Raw genomic sequence first — 14,589 nt, 5'->3', positions numbered from 1 at the left:
ACAATATCGGGCCTAACTGACAAAAAGATTTACATCCCGGGAGTGTCTGAGTGTATCGGATTCCCCATTGTATTTCTCACAGGTGCTCGATAGTGGCTCATGGTGTTTTTTGTAGCTGAAATAAATTTGCTAATCAGCTTGGTGGCCTGCAGGGAGCACTCTGCTGATAAGTTAAGTTAATTGGTTTGAGTAAATAGGTTTCAGTCACATTTGATCAGTTTTCTCAGTTTCGGATTGTTATGATAAAGCATATTATTACCGTTATTATGAATTATTTATTTTTTGTCTGTTTTATGTTTGAATTATGAAAGAGCGTCTAATTCAGACGGTTCAGCAGGGGACAGAATCTGCTGTGGGGCTTCATTATAGGATTCTATAGTTCTGGATGCGTGTCAAAGACTGCATGATTATAGAGCTGGCACAGGGAAAAAATTGGCAGTCTGTCAAGCATTTTTTGCTGCTGATATGCGGGCTGCCCCCTCTGTGTGGCCAGAATAGCCTGTCCAGGAAGAGTAATGAGATCCTGGCCAATGAGTTTGCCTGCCTCTGCGTTTTTTATTTGGGCGGGGGATTATTAATTTTAGCCGTATTGTCCATGACTGTGCACTATTTTGATGCACCATTGTCTTGATGTATGTATTTTTTTCTGTAATTTTCTAATATATGAATTCCTGTCTTTTTGGCGGACCACATACCGGACCAGCCTAGTACTGACTGACTTCTAGTGTTGAAACATGCATTCGTGAGTAGGAACTGATAGTTCAGCCATATTTCACATTCCGGTTCGGGAACAAAATTAAGAAAGGCTTGGCATGATTCCACCGACTTAAACTGGTTCACGAACCAAAATAATTAGTAACCAACTGGAACCAAAAAACAGTAGGTTCTCCAGCGCGAACCGTGTCTGAACAATAGGAAAAAGGCAGGAACCCGCTCCGTTTGTGTTTGTTTCTGGTGCGTTGGCCAGAGCCTTGGCTCTGTTGGTTAGTTCACAAGCTCAGCAGGACGGCTCTGAACCCTGCAACATTAACACACGTATTATAGCTCACAGAGAGGGGAGGACTGCTGAATTTGTCTTATTTAGTGTGAGTGTGTGTCTCTGTGTTGGAGAGACATTTTGTGGTGTTAGTGTCTTTATAAAACTCCATATAGCTGCGCACAGCCACATTAAACTTCATGTGCTTTAACCTGTTACATTAAATAAATAAGTCATTGTAATTCTTAAAATCAAAAGAATGTTTTTGGTCTTCTTTGTTCTTTGGTGGTAGATCATCTAGTGTTTATTTAAATAAAAGAAACAAGAAAAGCACTGATGCCGGTGTTATATATTAGGAACAAAACTTTCATTCATTATCTGTAAGCGCTTATCCAGTTCAGGGTCGTGGTGGGTCCAGAGCCTACCTGGAATCACTGGGCACACAGCCTGGAGGGGGCGCAGGTCCTTTACAGGTTGACACACACTCGCTCACACACGGACACTTTTAAGTCGCCAATCCACCTACCGACGTGTGTTTTTGGACTGTGGGAGGAAACCGGAGCCCCCGGAGGAAACCCACACAGACACAGAGAGAACACACCACACTCCTCACAGACAGTCACCCGGAGGAAACCCACACAGACACAGGGAGAACACACCACACTCCTCACAGACAGTCACTCGGAGGAAACCCACACAGACACAGGGAGAACACACCACACTCCTCACAGACAGTCACCTGGGGGAAGCCCACGCAGACACAGGGAGAACACACCACACTCCTCACAGACAGTCACCCGGAGGAAACCCACGCAGACAAAGGGAGAACACACCACACTCCTCACAGACAGTCACTCGGAGGAAACCCACGCAGACACAGGGAGAACACACCACACTCCTCACAGACAGTCACCTGGGGGAAGCCCACGCAGACACAGGGAGAACACACCACACTCCTCACAGACAGTCACCCGGAGGAAACCCACACAGACACAGGGAGAACACATCACACTCCTCACAGACAGTCACCCGGAGGAAACCCACACAGACCACCACACTCCTCACAGACAGTCACCTGGGGGAAGCCCACACAGACACAGGGAGAACACACCACACTCCTCACAGACAGTCACCTGGGGGAAGCCCACGCAGACACAGGGAGAACACGCCACACTCCTCACAGATAGTCACTCGGAGGAAACCCACGCAGACACAGGGTGAACACACTACACTCCTCACAGACAGTCACCCGGGGGAAGCCCACGCAGACACAGGGAGAACACACCACACTCCTCACAGTCACCCGGAGGAAACCCACGCAGACAAAGGGAGAACACACCACACTCCTCACAGACAGTCACTCGGAGGAAACCCACGCAGACACAGGGAGAACACACCACACTCCTCACAGACAGTCACCTGGGGGAAGCCCACGCAGACACAGGGAGAACACACCACACTCCTCACAGACAGTCACCCGGAGGAAACCCACACAGACACAGGGAGAACACACCACACTCCTCACAGACAGTCACCCGGAGGAAACCCACACAGACACAGAGAGAACACACCACACTCCTCACAGACAGTCACCTGGGGGAAGCCCACACAGACACAGGGAGAACACACCACACTCCTCACAGACAGTCAACCGGGGGAAGCCCACGCAGACTCGAACTCACAACCTTCAGGTCCCTGGAGCTGTGTGACTGCGACACTACTTGCTGCACCACTGTGCTGCCCTTGAACAAAATGTATGCTCCTTTTTTCATTTTTGCATTTATTAGTCCTGCCCTCCATATATTCTGTACAACACAATCACAGAATAAAAACCACATGTGAACAAAGGAACTCATCTCTGACAATGGCTATATGGCTAATGGCAGTCCGGTAAAACTAGGCTTACCTAATTTCTCTTTGCTCTTGTTTTTGAGCTGTTTTTAGAGAGCTGTGTTCAGACGACACCTTTTTAAATGCAAAGCACACAACATCTTGTGTCTAGAATGAAGCAGGATGCCCTTCTTAGAGGTCAGATTTAACACATTTGATTGACTGAAGTAGGTAAACACGACATTTAAAAAACATTTCTAAACTGACATATAAATAAAGCCAGAGTCAGATTGTCATACTCTGTGTGTCAAACTCAGTTCTGTGTGTACGAAAACTACACGTTGAATAAGTGGCTGGAGAGATGTTCTGAGTATGGACTGGTCACTAGTGGGTGGCATACGGCTCTATTTTTGTGGGTGCTAAACACAGACGTTGACAGTTTTTCAACTTAAACGCTCAGTTTAAAAATGCGAAGAACATTCTCAGATGTGCTGCACATTGCTTCACAAAAGAACAATGAAAAGATGAAAGGATTCAGAAGTTTGGGAGAGTTTGAAATAGTGTCATCTGAACGCTCCCTAAAGCTCTTACATGTCATGACTGTTGTGACAAATGCGCTTTTATGCCACACAGCATGGATTCCCAGTCCTGCTCATTTTAATATTTTCCCTGTGCTAACACGTTCTTTTCCCCGTAAAGGGGTTTAATCCTGGGCTAAGCCATTTCTGGCCACATAGTTCCACACACAAACTACATCTCCCACAACCATCAGCAATCTGTGAGCCCCTCTTTTTAAACTACAGCAGACTCAATCCTGTTATTGTGGCTAACAGACGCTAGCATTGGCTAGCATTGCACTGAGTGACAAGCCATAATACCCCCTCAGAGAGACTGAGGACAGTTGTGATATCTTGGACTTTTCCTACGTTATACCCATATTTATTTTTTTATTTTCAAGTTTTAGGACCATCTTCTAGCATTTCTTAAGCTGAAAAGAAGTGGCATATCTCCCCAGCAGAAGTTTTCATCTTTAATTGCTTGATATCACTGTTGAACTACAAAGTGATTCTGGTTGGTCAGTGGAGCTAATAAAATAGACAGTGAGTGTAGACACAAGGTAGGTGTTCCTAATCCAGTGATCGTTCAGTGTAAAAGAAGGTACAACCAAAGTTTCCGGACATATTGTTGGCAAGACACAAGGTATGATAGTATTTATTGTCTTCTCAAATTGATCAAAAAAGTTAGCAAATGTAAAATGCAGAACTTGGGATATTCCAAGATCTGCACAGGGCCCCAGTGTGCTGTGTTGTGTTTGGTGCCCATACCCAGTCCACACATCCTCTACCATGACTAGACAGTACCATCCAGCAGAGATTGGAGCACACAGAGAGCTCCTCCTCAGGTTTGAGACACCAGGTTGGCGGTGGAGGAAGCGCTGAGTCATGCTGGACATGAGCTTCCTGGCCCAAGCTGTCCCCTAAGCCCCATGTGCTAATTAATCTGTTTCATGGTTGACCGAGGATTCGGGAGCCCGATTGAATATTTAATGGTCGAGCGCGGTTGCCACGGCACCTGCAGTCATGGAGGAAGCTGCTTGGCAAGCATCAGGGGATCAGGATGTAGCCTTTGATTCTTCGCAGCCATCTCTGCTTGTGGGACGCCTGCCTTCGGTGAGCCCTGGACCTCTACAGGCTGCAGGCATATGGCCACCAGATTCCAGAACAGTTAGAGGCATTAAATGAATATCATATTTGTGTATTCACCATTGACTTCTTTAGTTTCTTTACGCTCTCTTGGACTTCTGGCTACGAATATCTGGGCAACACAGAAAAAGCTTCATGGGAACTCCTTCATTTTGGAATTGGGGGTAGCTTCTGGCATTTGACAATACAGAGGACATTAACGAGTGGCAGTTCTCTTCACTAGGTTTGCACTGCTATCTCTGGTTTCTTTTACACATTGATAGGAAGCGTTGTAGCACAGAAAGCCTGTAATTCTTGTATGCTTGCAGCATCTCTTAAGCAGGCAATTAATCCTTTCATACCTAGTGTCTCACCATGTATACATTCTGACCATTTTTAATAAAGTGGTTCCAGAACGGATGAATTCATATGATGCAGGCCAATGGATTACACTAAATTCCGACACAGTACCAGTGGGTTCATGTTTTTTTACTCAGCACCTTACACACATAGTGTGAAGTAAAAGATTCTATTGCTGACTGTAATGTAGGTGGGTGTTGTGTCTATCTAGTTAGATTTCTAGGTCCATTCTAAAATGGTCAGCAAGGTTATCATAAACATTACATATTTATTTTAAAAAATTCCTAAACGAATAGGGAGCGGCACGGTGGCGCAGCAGGTAGTGTCGCAGTCACACAGCTCCAGGGACCTGGAGGTTATGGGTTCGATTCCCGGCTCTGGGTGACTGTCTGTGAGGAGTGTGTTGTGTTCTCCCTGTGTCTGCGTGGGTTTCCTCCGGGTGACTGTCTGTGAGGAGTTGGTGTGTTCTCTCTGTGTCTGCGTGGGTTTCCTCCGGGTGCTTCAGTTTCCTCCCACAGTCCAAAAACACACGTTGGTAGGTGGATTGGCGACTCCAAAATGTCCATAGGTGTGAGTGAATGTGTGAGTGTGTGTGTTGCCCTGTGAAGGACTGGCAACCCCCCCCCCCCCCCCCCCCAGGGTGTATTCCTGCCTTGCGCCCAATGATTCCAGGTAGGCGCTGGACCCACCGCGACCCTGAATTGGATAAGCGGTTACAGATAATAATGCTAAACGTATATGTTGTGCTTTTGAAAACAATAAAATCTCTCAAATGTATTCGGCTGAGGGAGGTACGCAACGAAACACTTTATGCATCTTGACACGTTGCAGTGTAACTGGGACACTGTTGCTCCTCTGCTTTGGTGACAGTGTGTGTCTTGGTTGCTTTGTGTGCAGGAACGTAAGCTCTGCTGGAGAGGAGGCTCGACGCAGGATGCGGGAGTGTGAGGGGCTGACAGACGCTCTCCTTTACGTCATCCAGACTGCTCTGGGCAGCAGTGAGATCGACAGCAAGGTTTGCCCTTTGCTCTCACATAGCCATATGCATAGTTTTGGTGCAAACAACAAAAAAAAAAACATTCTGGGATGTGCCACAGACTGTTATCTTTCACCAGCCACTGTGATGTGTTTAGAAAGAGCGAGGAGAATTGTTCCTTCTATCATCAGGACTGTGGAGACAAAAGCCACGGAGCTTGAATCACAAATTTTACAGTACGTCTCAAGACAATGGATCTAGACTTTACAGACATTGGAAGCAATACAGAACAAGAGTGAATCATCCATAGGGAAGCAGTGCTTTAGCATAGATAGTGCATGAATTTGTTTTCATTCCTTTCAATGGTAATTACCACAGAGAGTGCCATTGTGAGTTTCTCTCTCTCTCCATTGTGTTAGCAGTTACAGTATTAAGAGTGGGCTGTGGTAATTGCACAGATTAAGTTACAAAGTCAGACACCCTCTACATTGAGTTTCTAGTTTGTTTGAATTTTGAGACCTCTTTGTTACTGCAGTAATACTTTGAGAGAACCAGTCGCAGAATTAAAAAACACACACACAGTCGAAGTTAAATCCCTCTGGAACCGTTTACAAGATCAAAGTCCTCGTCTTTGTTTTGCCGTGCTTCGCTGGTCATGACAATAGGATTAGCTTTCCATGCTCTCTACTGGACTCCATCCAAAGGACCAATCTAACAAGAAACTATTAAGAACACAGATGCAGTAAGCTTTAGGAAGAGGATAAATTGTCTCCCAAAATGATAAAAAAAGAGACATTTGAATAATACAGTATCTGGCAAAGCTGAGCAGGTCCACAGAGATTACAGCGCGTTCTGCTCTTGCAAAGATAACGTCAACTCGGGTAGATGGCGTTCCTTTTGAAGTCTAAACTAAGATGGCGATGCAAATAATCCATTCTTGCACATCACTGTTAGCCTAATAGAAAAACCATTGCCCTTCTTGCAGCTTCTCCTTCATCTTTCTTTCCTTGGTCTTTCTCCCACATCCTGTGTCCTCGACAGACTATAGAGAACTGCGTGTGCATCTTGAGGAACCTGTCCTATAGGCTGGCGGCTGAGACATCTCAGGGGCAGCAGCTGGGCTCCGAGGAGCTGGACGGGGTTCTGTGCACCGACGCCAGCGGGAAGGACGCTGAGAGCTCCGGCTGCTGGGGCAAGAAGAAGAAGAAAAAGAAGAGCCATGATCAGGTGGGCCACAGGCCTGAGCGCCGCAGCTGCTAGCAATTAGCGGCATTTAGCGGCACTGTCGTTCAGGCAGCCCTCGTCGCCAATCATCCCAACCCCCCCAACCCCCCACCTCCAGGAGATAATTACTTACTTTAGAGGGCTGATTTCATTTAGGTCCTGAAAACAGTGGGAAGAGAGGGGCATCGGCCATATTCTCCCCGATCCGTGTGGGCTGAATGGGGGAGGTAGAAGGCTGCATTATGTTGCATTGTGGCTTTTAAATTGCAAAATGTATGGGAGCAAGACCGATCATTTACAATGATGCAAATGCACATCTGGGAAGGTGATGAATGAATGAAGCCTTGTTTGGGACAGCTGGATTGCCTCTGCTTCGTAAATGACTGTTTTTACTGTAACAGATTAGCACTTAGCTTTAGATTTGGCCGTATGTTTCATATCAGTGATCCAAGCCATGTTTGTGCGATTCTTTTAATCCGATGTTGCCGTGTCTCTGCTTCTCTGAAGCACGTCGTACAAACTGGGTGTTTTGTCTAATGAGGTTTGTTCTTCCTCTTCCTGTACTCTCAGTGGGACGGAGTGGGGCCTTTTCCAGACTCTGGTGATCCTCCAAAGGGGCTGCAGATGCTCTGGCACCCGTCCATTGTGAAGCCATACCTCACACTGCTGTCGGAGTGCTCCAACCCGGACACGCTGGAGGGGGCGGCCGGGGCCCTACAGAATCTAGCAGCGGGCAGCTGGAAGGTAGGCCCCACCCCAAAACCAGTGAGTAACCTCGCCCACTCAGAGTCAAGGACCAATCAGGTCGACCTGCACTGTGATCAGAACACTTGCACAAAATCCACGTGCACGCGAGATACATTGCGTTAGTCCAGTGACACTAATCAGAAGCCTTTCTCTCTGTTTGTTTTCTATGGGTCTTTCACAAAACCTAGTGAGCTGTCTAGGTAGGCACTGACAATGTTGACAGCGTTCTAACGGTTGTCTGTCTTCATGAGGCAGATCATTGAGACGCTGTAGTTAGAGAGCGATTACCTCACGGCTTGTTCCCGCCCACCGCAGGCAACAGGTGTTTACTTACCTCAGCGGCTAGCGTCCTCTCAGTTTCAGAGCAGTGGGTTCTAATTTTTACAGTTTTTATTGCAATTTTAATTATTTTTGCTCTGGGAGAAGAGTAAAATGGATGGGAGTTGTTCTGGCGTTGCATCCTAGGGTTGCATTCACAGCTAAAGAAGGGCTCGATGCGGCCTTAAAATTCGGCCAAATTTAAGATATCTAGATAGACAGCATAATGAGGTAGCTAAGAATTGGGACAGCCCACGTGTCGGGAGTGCACCGGCTGTGACGTGAAATCCTCTCTAGTGAGACAGCTCACGAAGTTTTGGGGCAGACCCTATATATATCTATCCATATAGTGTAGAATTGTGAGTCCAGACAGTGTTTTTACATCTTATACTTCACTTTATTTAGTCAAGAACCAAGTCCACAGTTTCACTGTAGCTAGAAATGAGCTGAGAGCCCGTTTGTAAAAGCTTTATCCTGGGTGACTTGCAGTGGTCGGTGTATATCCGGGCAGCGGTGAGAAAAGAAAAAGGCCTGCCCATCCTGGTGGAGCTGCTGAGGATTGATAACGACCGCGTGGTGTGTGCTGTGGCCACGGCACTCAGGAACATGGCCCTGGATGTGAGAAACAAGGAGCTCATTGGTAAGTTGTAGTTGTGAGTATGCTCAATTTTAAAGGGTTGATTTGATTTAAGTCCATCTGTAGTTAGTTCAACAGAACGTGTTTGTTTGAATTTACTCGATTCTGTGGAACTGTAACAAACTGTGGACGTTTGTGTGACTGTGCATGTGCACACACATTTAGATCCTCTTTGAGTCTGGATTGTTGCTAATAAAAATGTCTAATGAATGACATAGCAGTGGACACAGCATTTCAGAATTACAGTGTAAATGCACAGGGAAAACAGAACTGAATTGTTATTATTTCAACCTTAATTCTTTCATTCATTCATCTTCTGTGATTGCTTCATCTTGATCAGGGATGTGGTGGACAGGGTGCCACTGCATCACACACTTATCCAGTCTAATTCTATTATTATTGGTAGAAGTATTAGTACTGAAGGTAATGTGTGTATTTATTGTCAAGAACTGGTTGGTAAATGAAAACCATAAGTGAGCAACAACCAGACACTGTGGGCAGGTGGAATAAAATAGTTTTCCTCCCTCCACAAAATGCAAGGAGTGTGGTGTGTTCTCCCTGTGTCTGTGTGGGTTTCCTCCGGGTGACTGTCTGTGATGAGTGTGGTGTGTTCTCCCTGTGTCTGCATGGGTTTCCTCCTACGCTCCAACAACACATGTTAGTAGGTGGATTGGCGACTCAGAAGTGTCCATAAGTGTGAGTGTGTGCCACCCTGCGAAAGACTGGCGCCACCTCTAGGGTGAGTTCCCGCCTTGTGCCCACTGATTCCGGGTAGGCTCCGGACCCACCGCGACCCTGAACTGGATAAGGGTTACAGACAATGAATGTCTTGTGTACACTTGCAGTCCAAAATAAGACATGCCTAGTTTTTAAAAGTCTTTAGTGTATGAACAGTATTAAATTCTCTCAAGCTGTGGTGAAATTTAAAATTTAATGATGAAATGTATTGATCCATGTCTTAAAGAATCAAAACGTAATCCTTGTGATATAATCTATTTACACTTAGAGTCTAGTCGATTTCTGCAGGGACTGTTTTTGAAGCTTTCTATATTTATGCCTTGCACTGTATCAGTTCTTTATACACCGTTCATTACTGCTGCTGTGGAGATTTTAATATCTGTGCCCGTGCATGGGTGCGTGAGTCTACATAATGAGTAATCTCAGTTATTGAATAAATCCAGCAAGCAATGTACGTTATTGAATAAATGTATGCCGGTGTGAGAGGTGGCATGTTATTGTTTGAAGGGTTCCTTCTGACACTAATAGACAATTATTGAACTTTGCAGTGATTTGTGTGCGGGTGTTGGCCTTAGAGTCTCCATGGCAACCACTCTGACTGAGGGTTCATTCTGGAGCGTTTGTATCATGTGGCAAATGCGAGGCAAAGAGGATTCAGAAAGCATAGTGAAACAGACACTTCTGATGGAATACTGATTACTGGGGAAGGGAAATGCGCAAATATCTTGCCTCACTTTCATGAATGATTTAAACAGGAAACTCTGCATTTTGGTATTTTAGGGAAACATTTTGTAAATAATATATTATTATTTACAATATTCCAGTATATTATGGAGGATAAATCAGTGGAAATTTAATTCAAGACCGTGTAGTGCAGATATCCCACAGTAACACACGTGTGCTTTTTAAATTCAAATGTTTGAGATCTGACTTGGACATTTAGGCATGTACTCTTCTGAGCACGTCAGTGACATGATGTATGAACATGGTGCGAAGTGTGTGGCCAGAGGCCATGTGTGGGCGTCACATTCCCGCTCTATGGACTGGCCCAGAACACTGTGTGTTCCCACTGTGGAGGTGGCTGCAGTCTCCAAGATCCAGCGGAGTCATCAGCCAAAACTCTGAAAGGATCCATCAGCCCTACAGTGTATGTGTCAGACTCCACTGAAGGAAATGTCAGAGCAGAAATCTCAATTTCAGCCCCAAATTGCTGAAAAACGCCTCAATTCCGAGACAGACTGTCCACCCCCCCCCGCCCCCTCAGACATCCCCCTCCTCATCTGCCAATAAACCAAAGGTCTTATCTCTCTCTCTCTTTCCTTCCTCTGCCTTCTCCTCTGCTCCCCTCCGAAAGGCAAGTACGCAATGAGAGACCTGGTCCACCGGCTGCCAGGAGGCAACAATAACAGCAGCGGCGGTGTGGGGAAGAGCATGTCCGACGACACCATCACCGCCATCTGCTGCGCTCTGCACGAGGTCATTACCAAGAACATGGAGAACACCAAGGCCCTGCGTGACGCCGGTGGCATTGAGAAGCTCATTGGCATCGCGCGCAGCAAAGGAGACAAGTACGTAGCTGAAATGTCTCAGAGATGAGCTCTCCTTGTCCTGAGTCTCATCAGGTTTTTCACTCAGAGTTTAAACATTCATCACACATTTATTTGTTGTTTCTTCTGAATCTTTGAAGTTGTTAGATTTGTATTAAAATAAAATGTAATTGAATATAATTTCAATAAGAAATTAAATATATTATTATTTGAATAAATTAAATGAATACAATTATTTTCACTCTTTGCTCATATCACCAACAATATCGTTATTGCCAAAATACCCAGAAATATCGTGATATTTTAGGGCCATATCACCCACCACTAATGCAGAGTTTTTGTCTCATTTTTGCCCCTATTTCCTGAGTAAGCACACTGCCACTTTTCAAAGAGCTGAATGACACAGTGACGTGTTTTAAACTATATGCAGTTCACAATATTTCTCAGGAAAATCTTTAGATTTTGTCTGAATTTTCATTAAAAATTTTTAATGGCGCAACCCTAGCAATTAGGAATGCTTATATAGAAAACAAGTGTTAAATATGTTCACGCAGGACATTTTTTACCAGTGGTTTTTAAAGGCCTTTAAAACGATTACTCATTGCTTTCTGAAAGTAATTGAGAAAACTGAATGAAATTAAAGGCTAAGCACCACTTAATGGACCTCCATGAATATTTCACATTATTGTAGTTACTGTCATATATAAGTATGAATTAAAATGAAAATAGCAGCTTAATTTGCTTTAAAACTGACAATTTTATTAAATTGACAGAAAAACCCGAGCTCGCTACGGAAATTCTCGAACGCAACTCTGACGTCACTGGTGGACAACAGCTGAACAACGCCGCGGTAAAACACCGTTATGACTGACTGTTATGACAGTATCTAGCTAAATAACCAACATTATTCATGACAATAGCCTAGCAATAAGCTAAACTCAAATGTAGAAGTACCGTTATTCTTGTAAATGTGATCGAAGTCGAACTCGAATTCATCCGACACTATAAACCTCCGTAATGCAGCTACGTAGCCGAGTATAATCTGAGCCACCGAGTTTAGCAAGTCAAGCTAACGTTAACTAACACCAACTAAAACAGGTGAAGTGAGTGTCCTTGAGTTGACAAGTTTAGTCCATTTTCTGGATATTTTGGGATCTTTGGGCCATTTGTGCACAGATGTCCCACTGTACATTGAATGATTGCAGCCAAAAACAACACACCTTTTCGTCATTTTGCATTGAATTAAGTGCAACTTCTAGAGTTGTTGTCCACCATCTACGTCACAGGCAAGACGCCTATTAGAGTTTACAAACACCGTTGGGGGGGGGGGGCAACGGTCTTTTAAACCTTATTCCTTGAATTAGTAAGAAATAACATGTTTTCTGACTCAATAAACACAAGTTAGGAACTCAAATCCCACTGTATTTATTTGTTTGACACTTTCATATCGCTGGTGCTTAGCCTTTAAAACCCAGATAAAGGCGATCGTATTCTACACTCTCTGTAGCTGGCTCTCTGTGCTTTTTCAGTGGAAGGTATACTCTTTAAATGTCATATCTTCAGCCTAAATCATAATGGAGAAGCTCTAGATAATTCCTCCCTCAGGCCGAGATGTTAACATGCGAAACCAATGACTATGTGCGATGCAGTCATTTGCTTAAAGAAGTGCAATAGATTTTTGGTGGAAATGAAAATGAGTTTCTACAAGCCCTGGGCACAAGTCCAAGTTAGGAGAGGACGGTACTCATTTTTATTCATCTTCGGTAATTGTGGCTGTGGACTCCTGGTGTTGCCCTGCAGTATGTCCTCTCTGTGATGGATGTGCAGGACTAATGAAGTGTGGGTTTGAATATCTCACCGGAAGGCTGTTATTGTTTTCATTGAGTTATCAAATCTGACCTGATCTCAGTTTTTTTAAGAACGAAATGAGCTATTTGCTTTACGTTACTAACGCTGGTTACACAGTCGATTTGACAGTCAACGAGTACATTTTTACAAACCAGGAGAGCATGAGCACTTTGTTATTTATAGAACAGAAAGTGCTCTCTCTCACTCTCTCTCTCTCTCCCCTTCACTCTCTTTCTGTCTGTTTCTCTGAAGCTGTTTTACAGTCTCTTGGGATTGTATTATTTAGGTTTATATAGTGTGCAACTTTTAACCATTTTCCTCTGAACGTTCCCCTATAGACACACGCCCAAGGTGGTGAAAGCGGCATCTCAAGTCTTGAACAGTATGTGGCAGTACCGAGATCTTCGCAGCCTTTATAAGAAGGTAGTGAACTCTTGGGACATCGCTGTGTTTAAAGCTCTGCTTTGTACCACAGCTCCAGCATCCGAGACACTTTTGTCCAGATAAGCTGTTTATATATAGATAAAGGTACTCAAAGTGTTTTCACTCCGCATAGTAAAGCTAGAGAAGCTGAAGATAAAGAGAAAGTAGAATGTATGAGAAATATGCATTAGAAAAAGACTGGAAGATTGTGCTTTAGTGATTAATCCTGTTTTGCACACTGTTTTCCTCCATGCACATTCACTTTCTTCACATTTTAACACGTAACCACCTTAGAGCGAAGTGAGTAGTGACTCAGGTTTATTTGAATACATTTTAAAAGGTTTGTACTTTCTTGATCACTTTAATATTGTGGGGCTTTGGGTTCAGTTTGGGAGTTACACTGATGACAGCACGTCTTTTAACTCTAATTACAAAAGCAACTGCACACACATCCTTAACGTTAGTGCTGCTACTGTGTTATTTATGCCTCTGAGCTGTCGTGCTACAGTATTGATTTTAATAGTATTTCGGAATAGAAAACGTAACTACTCTGAATGTTGTTTGTTTACTTAATATTGGTTTGAAAGGTTCAAACAAACCATGAAGCAGTTACTTTATTTATTTACAAATGTATATAAATGACATGGATCCGTAATTAAGAAACATTTTAGAGTGTAGTGACGCCATTGTCCAATAAAGTGAGTGCTTCAGTAAAGCTGTGAGAACGTTGTGTAAAAAGAGCATTTAAGAGGCAGTTCACGACTCGAACTGAAGGATCTGTTGTAAACGGTTAATGTTAACATTTATCCAGTGTTGACCGGGCGCCACATTGTATGATTTCTTTTTTTTTCGCAGGACGGCTATTCTCAGTACCACTTTGTGGGTTCATCCTCTACAATAGAAAGAGACAGACAGAGACCTTATTCGTCTTCTCGTACTCCCTCTATTTCTCCTGTGCGGACTTCCCCCAATAATCGCTCAGGTGAGTGCTGGTCTGTGGTGTTTATAGCCACCACCTCTGTTTTTCATATTTTACATTGCAAACTACTAAAGTGCTTTTGAAAGTAATGAGATTTATTACTGACACCTAGTGGCACCTAGTGTTTTTAGCATATAATGACTGACACCTAGTGACAGATGTATCCCAGATTCACACTCATCTGTGGGGGACCCACTCTGTGGAGTATAATCTGGTTCATCCAAGGACAACTTATAATTATTTTCTTCAACATACATTTGTGTTACACTTCATATAACAATGTAAAAATAATAAACTATCACTT

General features: G+C 44.1%; 1 protein-coding gene across 8 annotated transcripts in view; it reads left to right on the top strand.

The window, feature by feature from the left end:
- Positions 1 to 14,589, top strand: part of ctnnd2b (catenin (cadherin-associated protein), delta 2b) — a 123,780-nt gene that overhangs the window by 99,817 nt on the left and 9,374 nt on the right. For 5 of the 8 annotated variants that reach the window (XR_010804181.1, XM_066680738.1, XM_066680735.1 and 2 more), the window contains 7 exons: positions 5,746 to 5,863; positions 6,866 to 7,051; positions 7,619 to 7,813; positions 8,603 to 8,753; positions 10,843 to 11,056; positions 13,222 to 13,306; positions 14,162 to 14,288. Coding sequence is in view for 7 of the 8 variants with exons in the window: in XM_066680738.1 (XP_066536835.1) it covers positions 5,746 to 5,863; positions 6,866 to 7,051; positions 7,619 to 7,813; positions 8,603 to 8,753; positions 10,843 to 11,056; positions 13,222 to 13,306; positions 14,162 to 14,288 (1,076 nt within the window). In the remaining variant the exon portion in view is untranslated. The remainder of the gene's footprint in view (positions 1 to 5,745; positions 5,864 to 6,865; positions 7,052 to 7,618; positions 7,814 to 8,602; positions 8,754 to 10,842; positions 11,057 to 13,221; positions 13,307 to 14,161; positions 14,289 to 14,589) is intronic. The other 3 variants (XM_066680734.1, XM_066680740.1, XM_066680737.1) reach the window with 1 other exon arrangement.

This window comes from Hoplias malabaricus, chromosome 9 (assembly GCF_029633855.1).
Source record: "Hoplias malabaricus isolate fHopMal1 chromosome 9, fHopMal1.hap1, whole genome shotgun sequence".
NCBI classification, from domain to species: domain Eukaryota; kingdom Metazoa; phylum Chordata; class Actinopteri; order Characiformes; family Erythrinidae; genus Hoplias; species Hoplias malabaricus.
The sequence above is the reverse complement of the archived record's forward strand: the minus strand, read 5'-3'. Positions and strand labels throughout refer to the sequence as shown.